Source organism: Dendrobates tinctorius, unplaced genomic scaffold, assembly GCF_039654945.1.
Source record: "Dendrobates tinctorius isolate UK_male_01 unplaced genomic scaffold, ASM3965494v1 ptg000062l, whole genome shotgun sequence".
Lineage (NCBI taxonomy): Eukaryota > Metazoa > Chordata > Amphibia > Anura > Dendrobatidae > Dendrobates > Dendrobates tinctorius.
In genome coordinates this window covers 37,376,475-37,394,833 of record NW_027361730.1, presented here as the reverse complement: position 1 = coordinate 37,394,833, position 18,359 = coordinate 37,376,475, and the positions used below count along the sequence as shown (strand labels likewise).

At 41.0% G+C, this 18,359-nt stretch overlaps 1 protein-coding gene across 1 annotated transcript in view; it reads right to left on the bottom strand.

Annotated features, from left to right (window-relative positions):
• CPLX3 (complexin 3) overlaps positions 1 to 18,359 on the bottom strand; it is a 32,253-nt gene continuing 13,894 nt past the window's right edge. Inside the window, exons 2-3 of the mRNA XM_073579547.1 lie at positions 9,369 to 9,456; positions 1 to 5,871 (exon numbers count right to left, since the gene is read on the bottom strand). Coding sequence (XP_073435648.1) covers positions 5,647 to 5,871; positions 9,369 to 9,456 — 313 coding nt within the window. The 3' untranslated portion in view covers positions 1 to 5,646. The remainder of the gene's footprint in view (positions 5,872 to 9,368; positions 9,457 to 18,359) is intronic.

The window sequence follows — 18,359 nt, the reverse complement described above, 5'->3', positions numbered from 1 at the left end:
AACTTTCCAAAGATTTCTTTTAATATCAAGTTGTTAGAAATGTAGAAACCACTGTTACAAAGACTCACAGATCTAAACAAAACTCTCCAAACCATTACACAGTGCTGAGACATAGTGGAGTGAGGCGTCCTCGGCCAGGGCGCAGTCTTCAGATACTTCCCAGATGGGTTATTTTAGATTTGCTGTGCTATTGTTCAGTTATTGGACGGGTGCAAACGTCCTATAACCAAGTGATGAATCAACCAGGGCATGATCATTTTACTCTTTCACTGCATTTCAGTTACAGGGTTTTTTGCATGCAGTACTTTGAATATGTATTTGCTCCTTTGCAAATTTTCTTTATTTTGTCACATAGATTTTTTTTTTCACACCTGGAAATAAAATTTAATGTGAGTCATGGACAGTATGGGGAAGGAGACGTAGCATTCTTAATATTATCACTGTACTTCAGAGGAAGAGTCATCCAGCACCTATATCACCCATGGGAAAAGTAAGGCCTCATTGATGCATGTGTAATAAGGCCGTAACATTGCTCAAAAAGTTGCTAAATATATTGGTCTGGTAAGGTTGTAAGCCATGTTTTCTTTTTAACGTCACTAATTCTAAGTACAGATGTATGCAGCTGGTCATATACTTTTAGATAGCGCTCACATAAACTCTCGCTCAGCCGACAGTGCTTTCATCTTGACTACCCCATGTACATCCTTGAGGGGAGTAATCCTTAGGCTGACTTCACACTTCTGTTTCCAATTGTGTAAAACAGACCATTTTACTTATTTCATGTGTTATCTGTTTTGCATGTGCTTTTTTTTTTTCCTCCCTCATAGGCTTTTAAAAACTAATGGAGGTAGTGTCTGATCTTTATTGACTTTTAGCAAAAGTTTGGATAAAAAAGGATGAAACGTGGATGGATTACTTAAGTAAAAACAAATGGCTTCTGTTTTTCAGCCATGTTTAATGGCTGATCCACAGATCGGACGAGAATAGGGCATGCTCCAAGTGTCATAAATCATTATTAAACCGGATATGTGTATGTATAAATTAAAACAGCTCTGTACAATGTATTGGTGACTACAACTGGTCAAAAACCTCTAGTGAAAACTTATCTTGCTCACAACAAAATAATCAGACATATTAAAATCTAACAGCTTGATCCTTCTTTCGCCAGTCATTGTCATTGTTTCCCATCATTGTAGGGAAATAATAGGACACCCCACTCCCCAACCATGCACATTAGATGGTCGACCGGGCCCACCGATGTCAGCAGATACGTCCTACATTAATGTGTATGATCAGCCACTCCACTTATTTTTTTGCCCATCGTATCTTGTACCCTCAGCTGAGATCTGTGTTTCAGAACTTGATAACGAGAAAGTAGGAAGCTTGTGATTAAAAGGAGGGTGAAAGGTGAAAACGCAATTATACACATTTACAGAATAAAATCCTTTCTCTGAAGGATCAGAAAAGGCAAAAGTATGGTAAAGGCAGATAAGGTATTTCACAGTAAGATCCTTCTTACCAACAGTGAAATGTGTTTTTGCGATGTGGGGAAGCCTGTTCATACTTGATCTATGTCTGAAGACATTGAAACCCAACAAGTCTACTTCTGTTTTTTGCTATTCTCCACCTGTTTCTCATTCAGTTGCTGTACCAGCCACAACCATTGGACAAGTGTGGCACTGTTTCTGGAAAAACAGACCCTTTTCTAATCTGAAGCAACCCCATTAAAACAGGAACTAAAATGAGGCGTTTGGACATTAAAACCTACCATTAAACTATGTATGTGAGAGATTGACATAAAATTCTAGAAAAGTGATTGCAACTACAAAAGTTGGTACAACCAGATATTCGTTTTCCAATGGGTGATGTGAGCTTTGGACAACTTAGTTAAAAAAAGGACCTTAAGGTGCCTAGATAGCGTTTGTTTTTTCATTGGGGAGATTGGAGTAAGCCTCTGCCAGACTCTTCTACAGGTAGCACAAAAGGATAGAACGTTTAAGTTGAAATTGTCAAGCCTTACCTCCCCCCATTTCATCTGTCAGGATGTAGTCAGGAGGCCCCCATGCAAATTAGATGGTCAGCCAGTCCTGCCAAAATTTGAGTGGGTTTGCATTTCATATTTATGGCGGGCTTTAAAACCCCTTCTTTAGTAGTACAGCATCTACAGTTCTTAGACTAGCTGTGTTCTCTTTGTGTTATCCTACTTATCGGAAAGGTTAGAAATCACTGTGACAAATTTTGGGAGCGTCATCTGGACAACATAAAGGTACATAATCCCTGATATCTATACCTCCATTGTAAAGAGTTTTTTTTACACCCTAAGGACATCAGCTCTGATGGAATATGAGCTGCATCCGATCCGCACACCCTGATTGGCTGTGGCAGCCACATGACACAATGAAGTCATGTCACCTGTCGAGAAGAGAAGCGCCAACCTGGCACAAGAGACGTAACTGTTGGAGGTGAATATACATTGTTTTATTTTTTTGCGGCCCTGAATTAATTAAGTAGGGGTTGTACAGTAGTTGACAACTCCTTTAACACAAAAACCAGATTTAAACAGTTATTTTCATAGCTTTCCTTTAACAGGGTTGTCCAGTATTGAGTATTATTTGGCCAAAGGATTGCAGCTGTAGAAAGTAATTCTCCACAGGTCTAGTGCTGCCTCTCTGCCACTGATCTGGCCTTTCTTGAAAGGCTTCAGTGCAGACATCGCAGATGCAGCACACATGACCACTGCAGCCAATCGCTAGACTCGGTGATGAGGATGTAGCCACAGAGCCCAGACTTTGCTTCTGCAGTCATGTGTGCTGTACTTGTGATGTCACCTATGTATCCTTTCAACAAAGACAGGGCTGCGGCAGAGAGGCAGTGCTAAACCTGCTAGGGGTGACTATTGCTTTGGTATTTTCTACAGCTGAAACCATATGGCCAAATACATCCTGGACAACCCCTTTTAGTGCTGTTAAAGGGAAGGTGCCATTAAAATTTTTTATTTCAACATTTGAAAAAATGTAAAGTACAGTGTGTCCGTAAAGTCATGGTGCACTTTTATAGTTTACATTTTGGCGCCATTTTTCTGGCCCAATCATATCAAACCTGTTCATAAAGAGAGATAACAAGAACAAACAACACAAACACATTTAAGCACATTTAAGCTGTTGCTGAGCCCCCAGTCAGATTAACCCCTGATAAACCGAACTCTGATTAATATACTGCCAGGTCTGTGACATCGTGCAACCACAAGTTTGGATGTGTGTAGGGCAACAACTGGAGTCCACATTGAACTGCACTGAATAGGTAAGAAACTGGGAGAGTTTTACTTGTATTTGGTGCAGAATTCACATTTTTATAGTCTTGTTGCTTTCCAGTGACTGGTCAAAAGTGCACCATGACTTTACGGACACACTGTATTAATGCTTAATGAGAGCCCAGGTGGTGCGCCCCGGTCACGGTTAGAGGCAGGAGCAGCCTCAATACATGCGGTGGGACAGCGACCACAAATTCTTATACCCAGGAGGGGCTGCCATATTTGAGGTGTGTAACTGTCGTTCTCAGACGCTTACACACCCCAAATGAAAATGGCAGCCCTGAGTGGCTGAAAAAAATGAATAAAAACAAAACTATTAAAGTTGTACATTTAATTTTGCATTTAAAATAGGCCATTAATAATAATACGGTAATACAAAATTAAAAATTGTGGCACCTTCCCTTTAAGAAACATGTTCTAGTACTGCTGTATTAGTTGTTACATGCATTTCTTGTATGTGTATTTGTTCTTTATATGAATAGTAGATCATCCTGTGATGCTTATTACCCTGAGAGGTTGTGAATAAACATGAATTGCCCAATCTTGATAATGGGCTTCACTGGTGTCACAGTGCAGTGCAGTGCAATACCAGTTCATGGACAACAGTGGCGCTGTTTTGGACAGAAAGCAACTCTTTGCCTTCTACATCAGGAGCTAGATATTAGTTAGGCCGGGATCACACTACTGTGTGTGATGAGAGAAACTTGCAGGAGTCTTGCATGTTAATACCCGGCACTGCCGACGGTACTCAGGACCAGAGCTGCGGCTGCATGTATTTCTATGCAACCACAGCTCCGGTCCTGAGTGCCCGCGGCAGTGCCGGGTGTTGATGTGAGAGACTCGTGCGAGTTTCTCACATCACACACGGTAGTGTGATCCCGGCCTAAGCTGTAAATACTTATATGCCCTATTTATCAAAAAACTTTAGAAAATTAGGATTTGGGTACTAAATGTCCCATGAACATACTTTCAAAAACCATCTTTTCAGATACTGCATATTTTCGGTGCACCAGAAAAGAAAACATTACATTTTATATCACAAAAGAACAATCAAACTTTTACAATAAACTGTTTAGTATTATTGCCGAACAACTGCCGAACAACTGTGACATGAACATAGCACAACACAAGTCAGATATCTGTGTAATAACTTGCCTCCCTACAGGAGGGTGTACACATTATAGTCTTCGTCAGCAATATGGGAATGAGAGCTATTATTTTGTATCCACTCTTAATGGACTTTGTGGATGCAGAGGTTTTTGTATTCTTAAAGGGGGATTCCCATCGCCAAGATCCTATCCCAATCAGTAGTAGTCGTAATAAAAATATTAGCAAATACTTCCAATTAGAAATGTATAGTACTGATTCGCTATATCACCCTATGTGCAGAGCATTACAGTAGCTACAACCACTCATACAGTAACAGTAGGTTAGTTGTTAGTGGTTGGTTGTAACAATGGATACCTAAGCTACTGCAATGCCCTGCACATGGGGTAACCGACATAGCGAATTAAAACTACACTACATTGCTATTATTATTACACCTACAAGATATTGGGATAGGATCTTGGCGATGGTAATACTCCCTTAAGGATCACTGTATTGAAGCTAGAAATTAGATTAAAAAAAATTGTTTGAAATTACCATTACAATGCATAATTTCAGGAATGAGCGTCTCTAGAAGCACTTTTTTCCCCAAAAACTGGGCAACGTAAATAGGCTTCTGGTCACCTGATGGACAACCTCATTCATTGGGTGAAATGATATTTAGGTTTTATTAAAAGATCATTGTTCGCAGCAGCACATTATCCCATGTAAATAGGATCTGTGCTATTGAGAACAATGGCAGCCTAAGTGCACAGAACGATCTATTACTGAGTGTTCGTGTGGTCAGCTTGTCTAAAAAGGCTAATAAACGCTCGCTGATCAGCTAAGTGCCCCATGTTGGGTGGTGATAAACCCATCTCTACACTGATAGAGACTTCCATAGATAAAGAAGAGTTATTCTTAGCTACAATTGTCATGGTTTATTTGGGTTTGCCTGTTTTTACAGGCAGTTGGAGAATGACCTTCTGGGTAATAGATATTATATTGTAGCCTTTTCTATTAACCTCAGTATATATAATCAAATACATTCTTTGCTACATGATCAAGAACTATCTTGTCTCATGGTATTAGGAATCGACCATTTCCAATGTACTGTAAGGGCTTGTTGAGAGCTAGCATTACACATTGTAATGCCTCCCCAACGTATTTTTTGTTGGTATCTAGTTTGGGGATTTCAGAATCTTTGTTCACCATCAGGAAACTGAAATCTTTTATAGTTTTGCATAAAGTCACATGAGAGTACATTTTTCTGCTGACTGCTTCAGATCATCCAACGTTGACTGGGCTTTCCCTTTAATTGAGTCCAAATCAATATTCTGGATATTGCTCAGTTGTCCAATGACCGATGATCTTCCTTCTTCTTCTTCATTATCTTCTTCAATCATTTTAGCCAACTCCTTCGGCAGTTCAACGTCTCCACCAGCTAGCTGGATCTGGGCCTCATCAACGTCACTCTAGATCAGAAGAGAGAAAAACTTAAGTTTTATCCAGTGGTAACAAGTTAGGATAGTAATTATAAGCTTAAGAAAGAGTAGGCATGTACACGACTGTATGTTAGCTTTGCGCAACTTCCCAATAGTACTGGCACATATCACAATCACTGAAGTCTAGGGGCCTCTATTGTACCTGGAATTTGTCACCAGGTTTTTACTACCTAATTTGAGAGCATCATAACATAGGGACAGATACCCTGATTCTAGCAATGTGTCACTACTGGGCTGCGTGCCATAGTTATGAAAAAATTACTGTTTTATCAGCCGGACTAGTAAACCTGCTGCCAGGCAGTCAAGAATAATCATGAACTGCTCACCCCAATGATTATACATATGCAAAAAGCTGGCAATCAGTGGTGTGGGTGGGATTATGCAGAGCTCAGCATTTTGAGCACTGCTAGATTGCAGCAGATAAAACGGATTTGGTCAAAATTAAATCAAGCAGTACAGTAAGTGACACATCGCTGGAATCAGGCTCTCTGTCTCCACATCATGCTGCTGCTGTTGAAAAACAACATTGACAAGTTTTTATTATACATGAGATAGTTTGCTTGTGGCAGTTATTTCCTTTATATTAAAAATATTTTAGAATTATAAATGGGTAAAATTGCAATGTGCTTGAAGAAAAACCCAACAACTTTGCAATTTATTTCCTATCAAAACTCCTCTCCATTTTCAAGAGTAACGGGATTTTTCATTTCATTGTGTGCTGCTCATAGGAGAGGTTACCATCCACCTCTGTTTTTCAAGATTTCTGGTTTCAATGGCAAGAATGTGCACTTGCTTGCTCTTACTATAGCCCTTGTAAGCATGCTCTGAAGCCGGCTGGATCACTGGAAAACTTCGCAATTTGCATCTTATCATAAATCTCCATTCTCAAGAACAGATTGATAAAATATAAAAACTATTTCTGGTTGTTGCCTAAAATACTGGCAATTACTGAAGTCTTTAAGTGCAGGTCTCCTAAGGCCTGTTTCAGACATCAGTTTTTTCTGTCAGTCTAAATCCGCCAAAATAGCGGAAAACTGATCCGCAGGCGGACTGACAGAAACGGGGGTCAGCGGATCGGCGGATGTACGGATCCGCCGATAGTAAAAATTTAAAAGAACCGTGCCTGGGAAAAAAGCAAAAAAATAAAAAATTAATACTGCCGGATGTAGTGGTATCCGGAAGAGCATCTGCTGTGAGCGATCATCTCGCGGGATGTGGGTGAGCGCGCGATGAGAGACCATGAGGGAGGAGATCGCGCGATGAGAGACGGTGGGAGAGATGTGGCTGGAGATCGGGCGAGGAATGGAGGAGGTGGCGGGTAAGGAGAGAGAGAATTTTCATCCAGCAGCGAGACTTGATTCAGGGTTAAAAGGGGAAAATGCGGATCCGGACAGCAAAAAAAGTTGCATGGTCCGTTCGGTGATCTCAGCGGACGCCAAAATTTTGGCGGATCCGCACAAATACGGATGCAACGGACTATCATCAGTCAAAATCCGTCGATAATGAAAGTGAATGGGGAAAAAAAACGGATCCACAAAGAAAAATGGCGGATCCGTTTTTTTTCCAAAACAGCGGATTTTGACTGATGGTGACAAACGGATGTGTGAAACAGGTGTAAGTAAGGAACACAGCGCTTGCAAGCGCTTACTTCTTAAAGGGAACCTGTCACCCCCCCAGGCGTTTTTAAGTAAAAGAGCCACCTTGTGCAGCACTAATGCTGCATTCTGTCAAGGTGGCTCTTTTATTTTGCGTCCTTTCCACCGCAGAGATAATCGTTTTTAAAATTGGTCAAAAATACCTGAATTTTGACCTGGGGGCAGGTCTTTCCCCCTTTGACACAGGCATCTCACATCCATCACTCATTTCTTCTTTGAGTCTTTGCTCCGCCTCCTCAGCATTCTTATGAAATCAGGGTGCCTGCGCTGTACTATATTTTCTTTGGCATGCGCACTTAGCGCTGCCCGTGCTGTCACATCACATCCTGGCCTTCCTATCGCGCCTGTGTATACGCGCGGCCAGAGATCCCGCCCTGCAGTCGCTTATGATTTATTCACACTGCGGGGCTGGGACTCTTGGGCATGAGAGCCTCAGAGAACTGCTGCGCATACCCAAGATTCCCAGCCCCGCAGTGTGAATAAATCATAAGCGACTGCGGGGCGGGATCTCTGCCCGCGCGTCCACGCAGGCGCGATAGGAAGGCCAGGATGTGATGTGACAGCACGGGCAGCGCTAACTGCGCATGCCCAAGAAAATATAGTAGAGAGCAGGCGCAGGATTTCAAAAGAACGCTGATGAGGTGGAGCAATGACTCAAGGAAGAAATGAGTGATGGATGTGAGGCGTCTGTGTCAGAGCGAGAAAGACCTGCCCCCCCGGTCAAAATTCAGGTATTTTTGACCAATTTTAAAAACTTATTTCTGCGGTGGAAGGGACGCTAAACAAAGGAGCTACCTTGACAGAATGCAGCATTAGTGCTGCACAAGGTGGCTCTTTTACTTAAAAATGCCTGGTGGGGTGACAGGTTCCCTTGAAAGGTAATTTGTCAGCAGGTTTTCCCCTACCTGAGAGCAGCATAATGTAGGCAAAGAAGCTGAATCCAACGATATATCACTTATTTTTCTGGGTGCAACGGTTCTCACACAGAGATTTTAGAGTTAGAGTGAAGCAGAGCTGAGAAAGCTAACCCCGCCCACCCCAGGCTCTCCATGTACAAAATCCATAGACAGTGAGCTGCTTATCACAGGAGGGGGAGTTGCCAGTCTCATGTAGTATGGCAATGTTAATATCTTAGTTATAAAATCCTTGACAGTTAGTAAATAGCACTTTGACATGTGACCCATCCCTGAATTCTGTGTGTCAGCCTCTATCTCCTGCTGTCTTTAGCTTACATAGCAAAAACCTGCTGACAGATTGCCTTTAAACGTTTAATTGCTTCTCTGTAGCTGGCCAGATTGCTGGATCTACAATCCTCTGCTTACATCATAGGAGAACATATAGTGGGCCAGCAGCACAATCATCCGAAATGCCAGTCAACAAGACGACCACGCTTCCACAAGCAGAAAGCCAAGAGGCAGGAGAGTGGTGTGCTCCTGAATAGTAATCATGAAAACAAACCTTTGTATGCTCTTTTCCAACATTACTTACAAATATGTGAACATTTTCTTTTAAAGTAAACGATAATATCCTGTAATTTCAGGAAACATGTATTACTTTTATTAAAGGTGCCATGTAATGTTCTTGATTCAGTAACATGCTTTTCATGAACTTTCAGGACTGCAACAAAATAGTTTGGACTAAATTAACCAATTTGAGAAGGCCTCTAACCCTAAGCTTACAAAGTAATGCTCATGTAAATGTGCTCAGAGGTCAGATGAAATAGAGATCCCTCAGATAAATGTTGAGTTTTGAACACGTCCTTTCTATAGTTTCATTGGTTTTAGAACTCCTTAACTAAACTGTAGTTGTTACCTTGGGTAAGCGGTACTTGTCTCTGAAGTGACTCCGGAGTGTGGCTCTCTCAGCTTTGCGTTGAGTATACATTTCCTCTCGTTCCATCCTGGATGAACCAAATCATGTTAATGCTATATATTGCTAGACATATACAAGACCATTAAATAAAAGAAAACATCCCAGTAATCACTGTAAGAACACTATAAAGTGCTATAGTAAATTCTGCTTTTTAACGTACAGTATATGTGACAATCAGATTTTAAAAAAATATACTGATTTGTGTATAGAGCTCCTATGTCACCCAGCATATCTCTATTTTTATAGACTATAAGCAAACCCTCATGTTAGTCCCTTCTATCTGAAACTTAAAAGCAATATCTGGCCTTAGGAAACCAGACTGTGCGAGGTCGGACACAATCTATTTGTAATGTGGCTGGAAGTATGCCGGAGAATCCTTACAGCGTGCAGTGTGCGCAATGTAAACATTCACTAGTCTGCTGTGACATATTCACAAAATGTGCATACTGTATATGTACTTACATGAATCCTAATATTTCTATCTCACACATTATTACAGAGATCTAAGAACCACTGACAGGAAGACATGACATTAGGCAAACCACTAGAGAAGCATCAGTATCAATGCTTTCAGTGAATTAAGGGAAACCAGTCACTTGAATTGTGCTGCCCAACAAACGACTGCACGAACCAAAGCCTGGCTAAAAAATTATTATTTTCTCTGAAATGTTCCAGCATTTCAGAGAAAATGTAAATTTAAGTTAGGGAGAGACAGTGCCGCCCCTGGTCACCTTTTCCCTGCACCATTCTTGTTGATTGACAGGTCTTCCACTATGAGTAGATCTACGTAGAAACCAGCACTCATACTATTCCATAAAGATTAAGTTTATTGTTCAGAGCTCAGACTAAGGACAGCAATAGTCAAAAACTAGTTGCCCAGATGCCTGATTAAACATTCAGCCATTCTCTACCATTGATACATATTTTTTAATCATTTTTGTTGCTCTTTGCCACTCATGTTTTTAATTTGAACAATAAACCTAATTTTCTATGGATTACTATGAGTGCTGGCTTCTACATAGATCTACTCATATTACTTCCAAAGGCTTTTTGCCGTGCACCAGACTGGTAAGCCAATTACCCCTTTTTTTATCACTATTGAGGCCTTCACCTATGTACACATGGGAGAGACCTGACAATTATCTAGAGTGGTGTGGAGATGAACTGGCCCGGAGGGGCCCTGGACTAGTCTTTTCTCTCCCTATATTCTCCGTCTGGCTCTTGAAATTATGTTTTCTCTCCTATGCCGGAGTGTTTCAAAATAATACCTACAGCAGTCTCTGATTCATGCTGTTCGTGGTTCGGGCAGTATGAACCAAGTGATCACCTATCATGTAACAAGTCAACCAAATGTAGGTGACGCTTCCATGAGAGTAGTGATTATAATGCACCAACCTCCAGAGGCTATAAATGTTTCTTTTATAGAATCTTGTTCACTATACATTAGATTTACTTGGGCCCATACACTTTACATAACTGTTGGCCGTCTCATCTTCTTAGGCAAATGCACAAGTGTTTTTAATATGGAGACAAGAATGGACCTTTCCCAGGTATCTCTGGCATAGGCTTGTCTGCTGTCAGAGGAAAGTCATCTGATTCTGTTGATATCATATTTGGTCACGTTTCATCTAATGTCTAACGACACCATGAGAGTGGTTGTGGGGACAACTTGGAACATTTTTGGGGGTAATTTGCTAAACCCATTGGAGTAAGATGCTGAAAATGTATTAAGAATTTGACGACTCTTGAAAATTTTGATGTATTTTGGGATGTCTGAGCACGACAAACCTAAATGTCTGCTATTTATAAGTTGGTCTAGATTCTTTATGGTTTTTACTGTTTTCTGGTGTAAATTATGGTAAATCTGTCACACCACTGGCTGTTAACATTGGAGTATAAGCGATATCACTCGGTCATATCTTTAATAGGCATCTGCCTTTTAATAATGATAATATGTAATATTATATTACAGTAATATTTAATAGTAGTAATAAAAGTTGCTTGTGACCTTCAAAGACTTGGAAATCGGTGCCTTAGCCTATGATTACTGTAATTTTCCAGGTCGTGCCACTGCATACACCAGTACAATACATGACAGCTTCAGTTGGATGTGGAGGGGTTAAAGATCACAACTGCATCCTGCATTTTGCTGTCAGTATATATTGTTTAATCCTAGTCTTCCTCACTGTACTAATTTAATGCGCCATGTGTGCAAGGCGTGTTTCGAAAAGCTCCTTAGGAAGCAGTACAACTAAAAGCAATAATGGTAAGAGAAGGATTACGCACATGGCAAAAAGGATTTTAATCTTTTATTTTTAGCTTATTTATTGTACTGTCTGCAGACGGCCTCATAACTTGGGGCTTTTTTCATCATGACCATTGTAACATAGTGCAAGCTATTGAGCAACACTTCTGTTTTCTTCCCTTATCAATTAATGTCCTCTTACCAGACACTCTTATTCCACCGCCTCCTCTCTAGTTCTATTCCCATCTCTGGTAATCTCTAATTTTGTTTTCAAACATGTCATCTCTCCACTCCTCCCTCACCTAGAACGAGACGTTCCATCCATTTATGTGTATTGCAGGGGGCCATAATTTCATTCCAGAAGTGTATAGATTCATGCACTGCTGAAAAATATCCTTTGTAGCCAGCACCTATTATTCTATAGATCTGTTTTTCTCCTTGCCACCATGCTTATTATTTCTTCAATTCGAACATTGAGCAGACCCACTTTTCCAACATAACGATAGCAATTGGCTGCGGGTGATAACTGAGTCATACTATCTCTATGAAGTCTGTCCGTCTGTCTCTATGTCTAGAGTTGTTCTCATGACAACTCTATAAAAGATGTTTAAAAAGCTATTTTGAGTCTTCGGTCTGTTTGGCATTTCCTACAGCACTAATACTACATCAATCACGCTTAATTGGGACAGGGCAGGTTCTGGATTATATATTCTAGATTACAGGGAAGCATAACCTGCTTAACCCAGCAGGAAGTACGTCGGCGTCTAAAAATCACTAAAGTTGACAAATCCCCGGACCCGGATGGGATATACCCCCGAGTACTGCAGGAATTAAGTACAGTCATTGATAGACTTTAAAGATTCCATAACAGGGTCTGTACCACAGGCCTGGTGTATAGCAAATGTGCCAATGTTCAAAAAGGGGACGAAAACTGAACTTGGAAATTATAGGCCAGTGAGCTTAACCTCTACTGTGGGTAAAATCCTGGAGGGTTTTCTAAGAGATGCTATACTGGAGTATCATCTGAAGAAGAATAACCTCATGACTCAATATCAACATGGTTTATGAGGGACCGTTCCTGTCAGACTAATCTGATGAGTTTCTATGAAGAAGTAAGTTCCGGACTGGACCAAGGGAACGCAGTGGATGTGGTGTATATGGACTTTTCAAAAGCTTTTGATACGGTGCCACACAAAAGGTTGATACATAAAATGAGAACAATGGGAATAGGGGAAAATATGTGTAAGTGGGCTAAGAGCTGGCTCAGGGATAGGAAACAGGGTGGTTATTAACCCCTTCCTGACATCAGACGTACTATCCCGTCCATGGGACCCGGGCCCCTATGCCCATGGACGGGATAGTACGTCTAGCGCGATCAGCGGCGCCCATGTGGTGAGCGCCGCTGATCGCGGCCGGGTGTCAGCTGATTATCACAGCTGACACCCGGCACTATGTGTCAGGGACTGTCACGGACCGCCCCCGACACGTTAACCCCTTGCACACCGCGATCAAACATGATCGCGGTGTACCGGGAGTTAAAGGGAAGCATCGGCAGGGAGGGGGCTCCCTCCGTGCTTCCCTGAGCCCCCCACGGCAGCGCAATGTGCAGCGCTGCTGCGGGGGACTCCTTTCCTCCAGGCCCCCGGATCCAAGATGGCGACGGGGGCCTGGAGGAAGCTGGCTTCCTCAGTGCCTGCAAAGCGCAGGCATGAGGAAGCCTTGTGCACTGCCTGTGACAGATTGCTGATCTGTCACAGTGATCTGTGAAGCCCTTGGGGGTTCAAAGTGCTCACCACACATCTAGATAAGTTCCTTAGGGGTTCTCGTTTCCAAAATGGGGTCATTTGTGGGTGTTTCCACTGTTTAGGTACATTAGGGGTTCTCCAAAGGCAACATGACACGCGCAGACCATTCCATCAAAGTCTGCATTCCAAAACATCACTACTTCCCTTCCGAGCCCTGACGTGTGTCCATACAGTAGTTTTCTCCCACATATGGGGTGTCAGCGTACTCAGGACAAATTGGACAACAACTTTTGGGGTTCAATTTCTCCTGTTACCCTTGGGAAAATAAAAAAATTGGGGACTAGTTGATCATGTTTGTGGAAAAAATACGATTTTTTTATTTTCATGCCCTGGCATTATAAACTTCTGTGAAGCCCTTGGGGGTTCAAAGTGCTCACCTCACATCTAGATAAGTTCCTAAGGGGGTCTAGTTTTCATAATGGGGTCATTTGTGGGGAGTTTCCACTGTTTAGGTACATTAGGGGTTTTCCAATCGCGACATGATGTCCGATCTCAATTCCAGCCAAAAATGTCAAATGGCGCTGCTTCCCTTCCGAGCTCTGCCATGCACCCAAATAGTGGTTTACCCCCACATGTGGGGTATCAGCATACTCAGGACAAATTGCACAATAACTTTTAGGGTCCTGTTACCCTTGGGAAAATAAAAATTGGGGTGAAAAGATCATTTTTGTGGAAAAAATATGATTTTTTAATTGTACCGCTGTACGTTATAAACTTCTGTAAAGCCCTTGTGGGTTCAAAGTTCTCACCACATATCTAGATAAGTTCCTTGGGGGGTCTAGTTTCCAAAATGGGGTCACTTGTAGGGGGTTTCCACTGTTTAGGTACATCAGTGACTCCAAACATGACATGGCGTCCGATCTGAATTCCAGCCAATTTTGCATTGAAAAAGTCACGGCGCTCCTTCCATTCTGAGCTCTGCCATGCGCCGAAACAGTCGTTCCCCCCCACAAATCAGGTATCGGCGTACTCAGGACAAATTGCACAATAACTTTTGCAGTCCAATTTCTCCTGTTACCCTTGGTAAAAAAAATTGAACCTGAAGTATTTTTTTTGTGAAAAAAAGTTAGATGTTCATTTTTTTTTAAATATTCAAAAAAATTCCTGTGACGCACCTAAAGGGTTAATAAACTTCTTGAATGTGGTTTTGAGCACCTTAAGGGGTGCAGTTTTTAGAATGGTGTCACTTTTGGGTATTTTCTATCATATAGACCCCTCAAAGTGGCTTCAAATGTGATGTGGTCCTAAAAATAAAATGGTGTTGTAAAAATGAGAAATCGCTGGTCAACTTTTAACCCTTATAACTTCCTAACAAAAAAAAATTTTGGTTCCAAAATTGTGCTGATGTAAAGCAAACATGTGGGAAATGTTAGTTATCAAGTTTTTTGTGTGCCGTATCTCTGTGATTTAAGGGCATAAAAATTCAAAGTTGGAAAATTGCGAAATTTTCAAAATTTTTGCCAAATTTCCATTTTTTTCACAAATAAACGCAAGTTATTTGAATGAAATTTTACCACTAACATGAAGTACAATATGTCACGAGAAAACAATGTCAGAATCACCGGGATCCATAGAAGCGTTCCAGAGTTATGACCTCATAAAGGTACAGTGGTCAGAATTGTAAAAATTGGCCCGGTCATGAACGTGCAAACCACCCTTGGGGGTGAAGAGGTTAATGGAGCACACTCGAACTGGGTCACGGTTAGCAGTGGGGTACCACAGAGGTCAGTATTGGGCCCGCTTCTTTTTAACATATTAATGACCTTGTAGGGGGCATAGAGAGTAGAATTTCAATATTTGCAGATGACACTAAACTTTGCAGGGTAATCAAAACAGGAGGACAATTTAATATTACAGGAAAACTTATGTAAACTTGAAGCTTGGGCTGATAAATGGCAAATGAGCTTTAATGGGGATAAATGTAAGCTCATGCACTTAGGTAGAACAAACAAGATGTATAATTATGTGCTTAATTGTAAAACACTGGGCAAAACTGTCACGGAAAAAGACCTGGGTGTATGGGTGGACGGCAAACTCACATTTAGTGGCCAGTGTCAGACAGCTGCTGCAAAGTCAAATAAAATAATGGGATGCATTAAAAGAGGCATAGATGCTCATGAGGAGAACATAATTTTACCTCTATACAAGTCACTAGTGTGACCACACTTAGAATACTGTGTACAGTTCTCCGGTGTATAAGAAAGATATAGCTGAAATGGAGTGGGTGCAGAGAAGAGCGACCAAGGTTATTAGGGAACTGGGGGGTCTGCAATACCAAGACAGGTTATTACACTTGGGGTTATTTAGTTTGGAAAAACAAAGGCTTAGGGTGATCTTAATACAATGTATATATGGGGGGACAGTACAAAGGCCTTTCTAATGATCTTTTTACTCTTAGACCTGTGACGGGGACAAGGGGGCATCCTCTACGTCTGGTGGAAAGCAGGTTTAGGCATAATCACAGACTCAGATTCTTTACTGTAAGCGAAGTGAGATTATGGAACTCTCTGCCGTATGATGTTGTAATGAGTGATTCCTACTAAAATTTAAGAAGGGCCTGGATGCCATTCTTGAAATGTATAATGTTACAGGGTATATATACTAGATTCCTTGATAGGGCATTGAACTAGTCTGATCGCCGTATGTGGAGTCGAGAAGGAATTCTTTTTCTCTCAATGTGAAGCTTACTGTTTGCCTCATGGGTTTTTTTTGCCTTCCTCTGGATCATCATGTTAGGCTATGGGTTGAACTAGATGGACTTAAAGTCTTCCTTCAACCTTAAATACTATGTTACTATGTAAACATATAAAGTCATGACCAAAAGTGAATTAAGTATTTCTCCCAGAAAACTATTGCAATTACATGTTTGCTATACACCTTTATTTCCTTTGTGTGTATTGGAATAACACAAAAAATAGAAAAAAAGGCAAATTCAACATAATTTCACATAAAACTTCCAAAAAAGGGCAGAACAAAATTGTCGGCACCTTTCCAAAAATGAGGGTAAACAACTTTGTTTCAAACATATGATGCTCATTCACACTTGCTTGTAGCAAATAACAGGTGTGGGCAATATGAAAATCACACCTAAAAGCAGATGAGAAGTTAGCTCAATCTTTGCATTGTGTCTGTGTGTGCCACACTAAGCATGGAGAACCAAAAGAGGAGGGGAGAAATGTCTGAAGACTTGAGATCCAAGATTGTTGAAAAATATCAATAATCTGAAGGTTAGAAGTCCATCTCCAGAGATATTGATGTTCCTTTGTCCACGGTGCACAACATAATCAAGAAGTTTACAACCCATGACACTGTAGCTAATCTCCCTGGACGTGGACGGCAGAAAAAAATTGATAAAAGGTTGCAATGCAAAATAGTCCAGATGGTGGATAAACAGCCCCAATCAAGTTCCACAGAAATTCAAACTGTCCTGTAGGCTCAGGGTGCATCAGAGTAAGCATATACTATCTGTTGACATTTGAATTACATCAAACACTATGGCAGGAGACCCAGGAGGACCGCATTGCTGAGAGAGACATAAAAAAGCTAGACTGAAGTTTGCCAAACTGTACATGAGTGAGCCAAAATCCTTCTGGGAAAGTGTCTTATGGACAGATGAGATTAAGAAAGGGCTTTTTGGTAAAGCACATGATTCTACTGAAAATGGAATGAGGCCTACAATGAAGAGAACATCGTACATCTAGTCAAATATGGTTGAGGTTCAAAAACGTTTTGGGCTGTTTTGCTGCCTCTGGCACTGGGTGCCTTGACTGTTTTCAATGCTATATGAAACCTGAAAGCTGGGTTTGCGTCCTAGGTCAGGGGTCTTCCAGCAGGACAATGGAAACAAAGCACTGGAGAGTTCTGAAGTGGCCAGCAATGAGTCCTAATCTAATTCTCATTGAACACTTGTGGAGAGATCTTAAAATTGATGTTGGGAAAAGGCGCCCTTCAAATATGAGAGATCGGGAGAAGTTTGTAAAAGAAGAGTGGTCCAAAATTTCAGTTGAGACGAGTAAGAAGCTTGTTGATGGTTATAGGAAGCGATTTATTGCAGTTATTCATTTTAACCCCTTAGTGACAGCCAATTTGCTACTTAATTACCTAGCCAATTTTTACAATTCTGACCACTGTCACTTTATGAAGTTATAACTCTGGAATGCTTTAACGGATCCCGCTGATTCTGAGACTTTGTTTCATGACATAATGTACTTTATGTTAGTGGTAAAATTTCTTTGATATGACTTGCGTTTATTTATGGAAAAAATGGAAATATGGCAAAAAATTTTAAAATTTTGCAAGTTTCAAACTTTTCATTTTTATGTCCTTAAATCAGAGAGATGTCACAACAAATACTAAATAAATAACATTTCCCACATGTCTACTTTAAATCAGTTTACATTTGTTAGGAAGTTATAAGGGTTAAAAGTTGACCAGCGATTTCTCATTTTTACAACAAAATTTACAAAACCATTTTTTTAAGGGACCATGTTGTGAGTTCATTTTCCCCTGCACCGTCGATGTCTGATGAACTCCCTCTTCTGGTGAAAGAAGGTAGTGAGGCTGATTACCAAACACCTGATCTTGTAGATGATGACTGGGTAACAGGAACTTCTGACTGGATATAAGGCAGCCGACGCCCTTCTGAGTCACTGGTGATTTCTCTGCTGGATTCTTGGAGACCAGTCTGATTCCTGCTTCCCAAAGATAAGTTTTTGCTCTGCTATTGAACTTATTAGTTTTGTTTTGTTTACCTTGTTTTTTGGAGTTCAGCCATCCCCGGTCGGGGGTGTGCTGAGTTCCATTTTTGTCTCTGATCAGTTTGTCTTTTTGCTCTGTCTTCGGAACTTACCTGAGTGCTGATATAGTCTTTTTGAAGTCCTA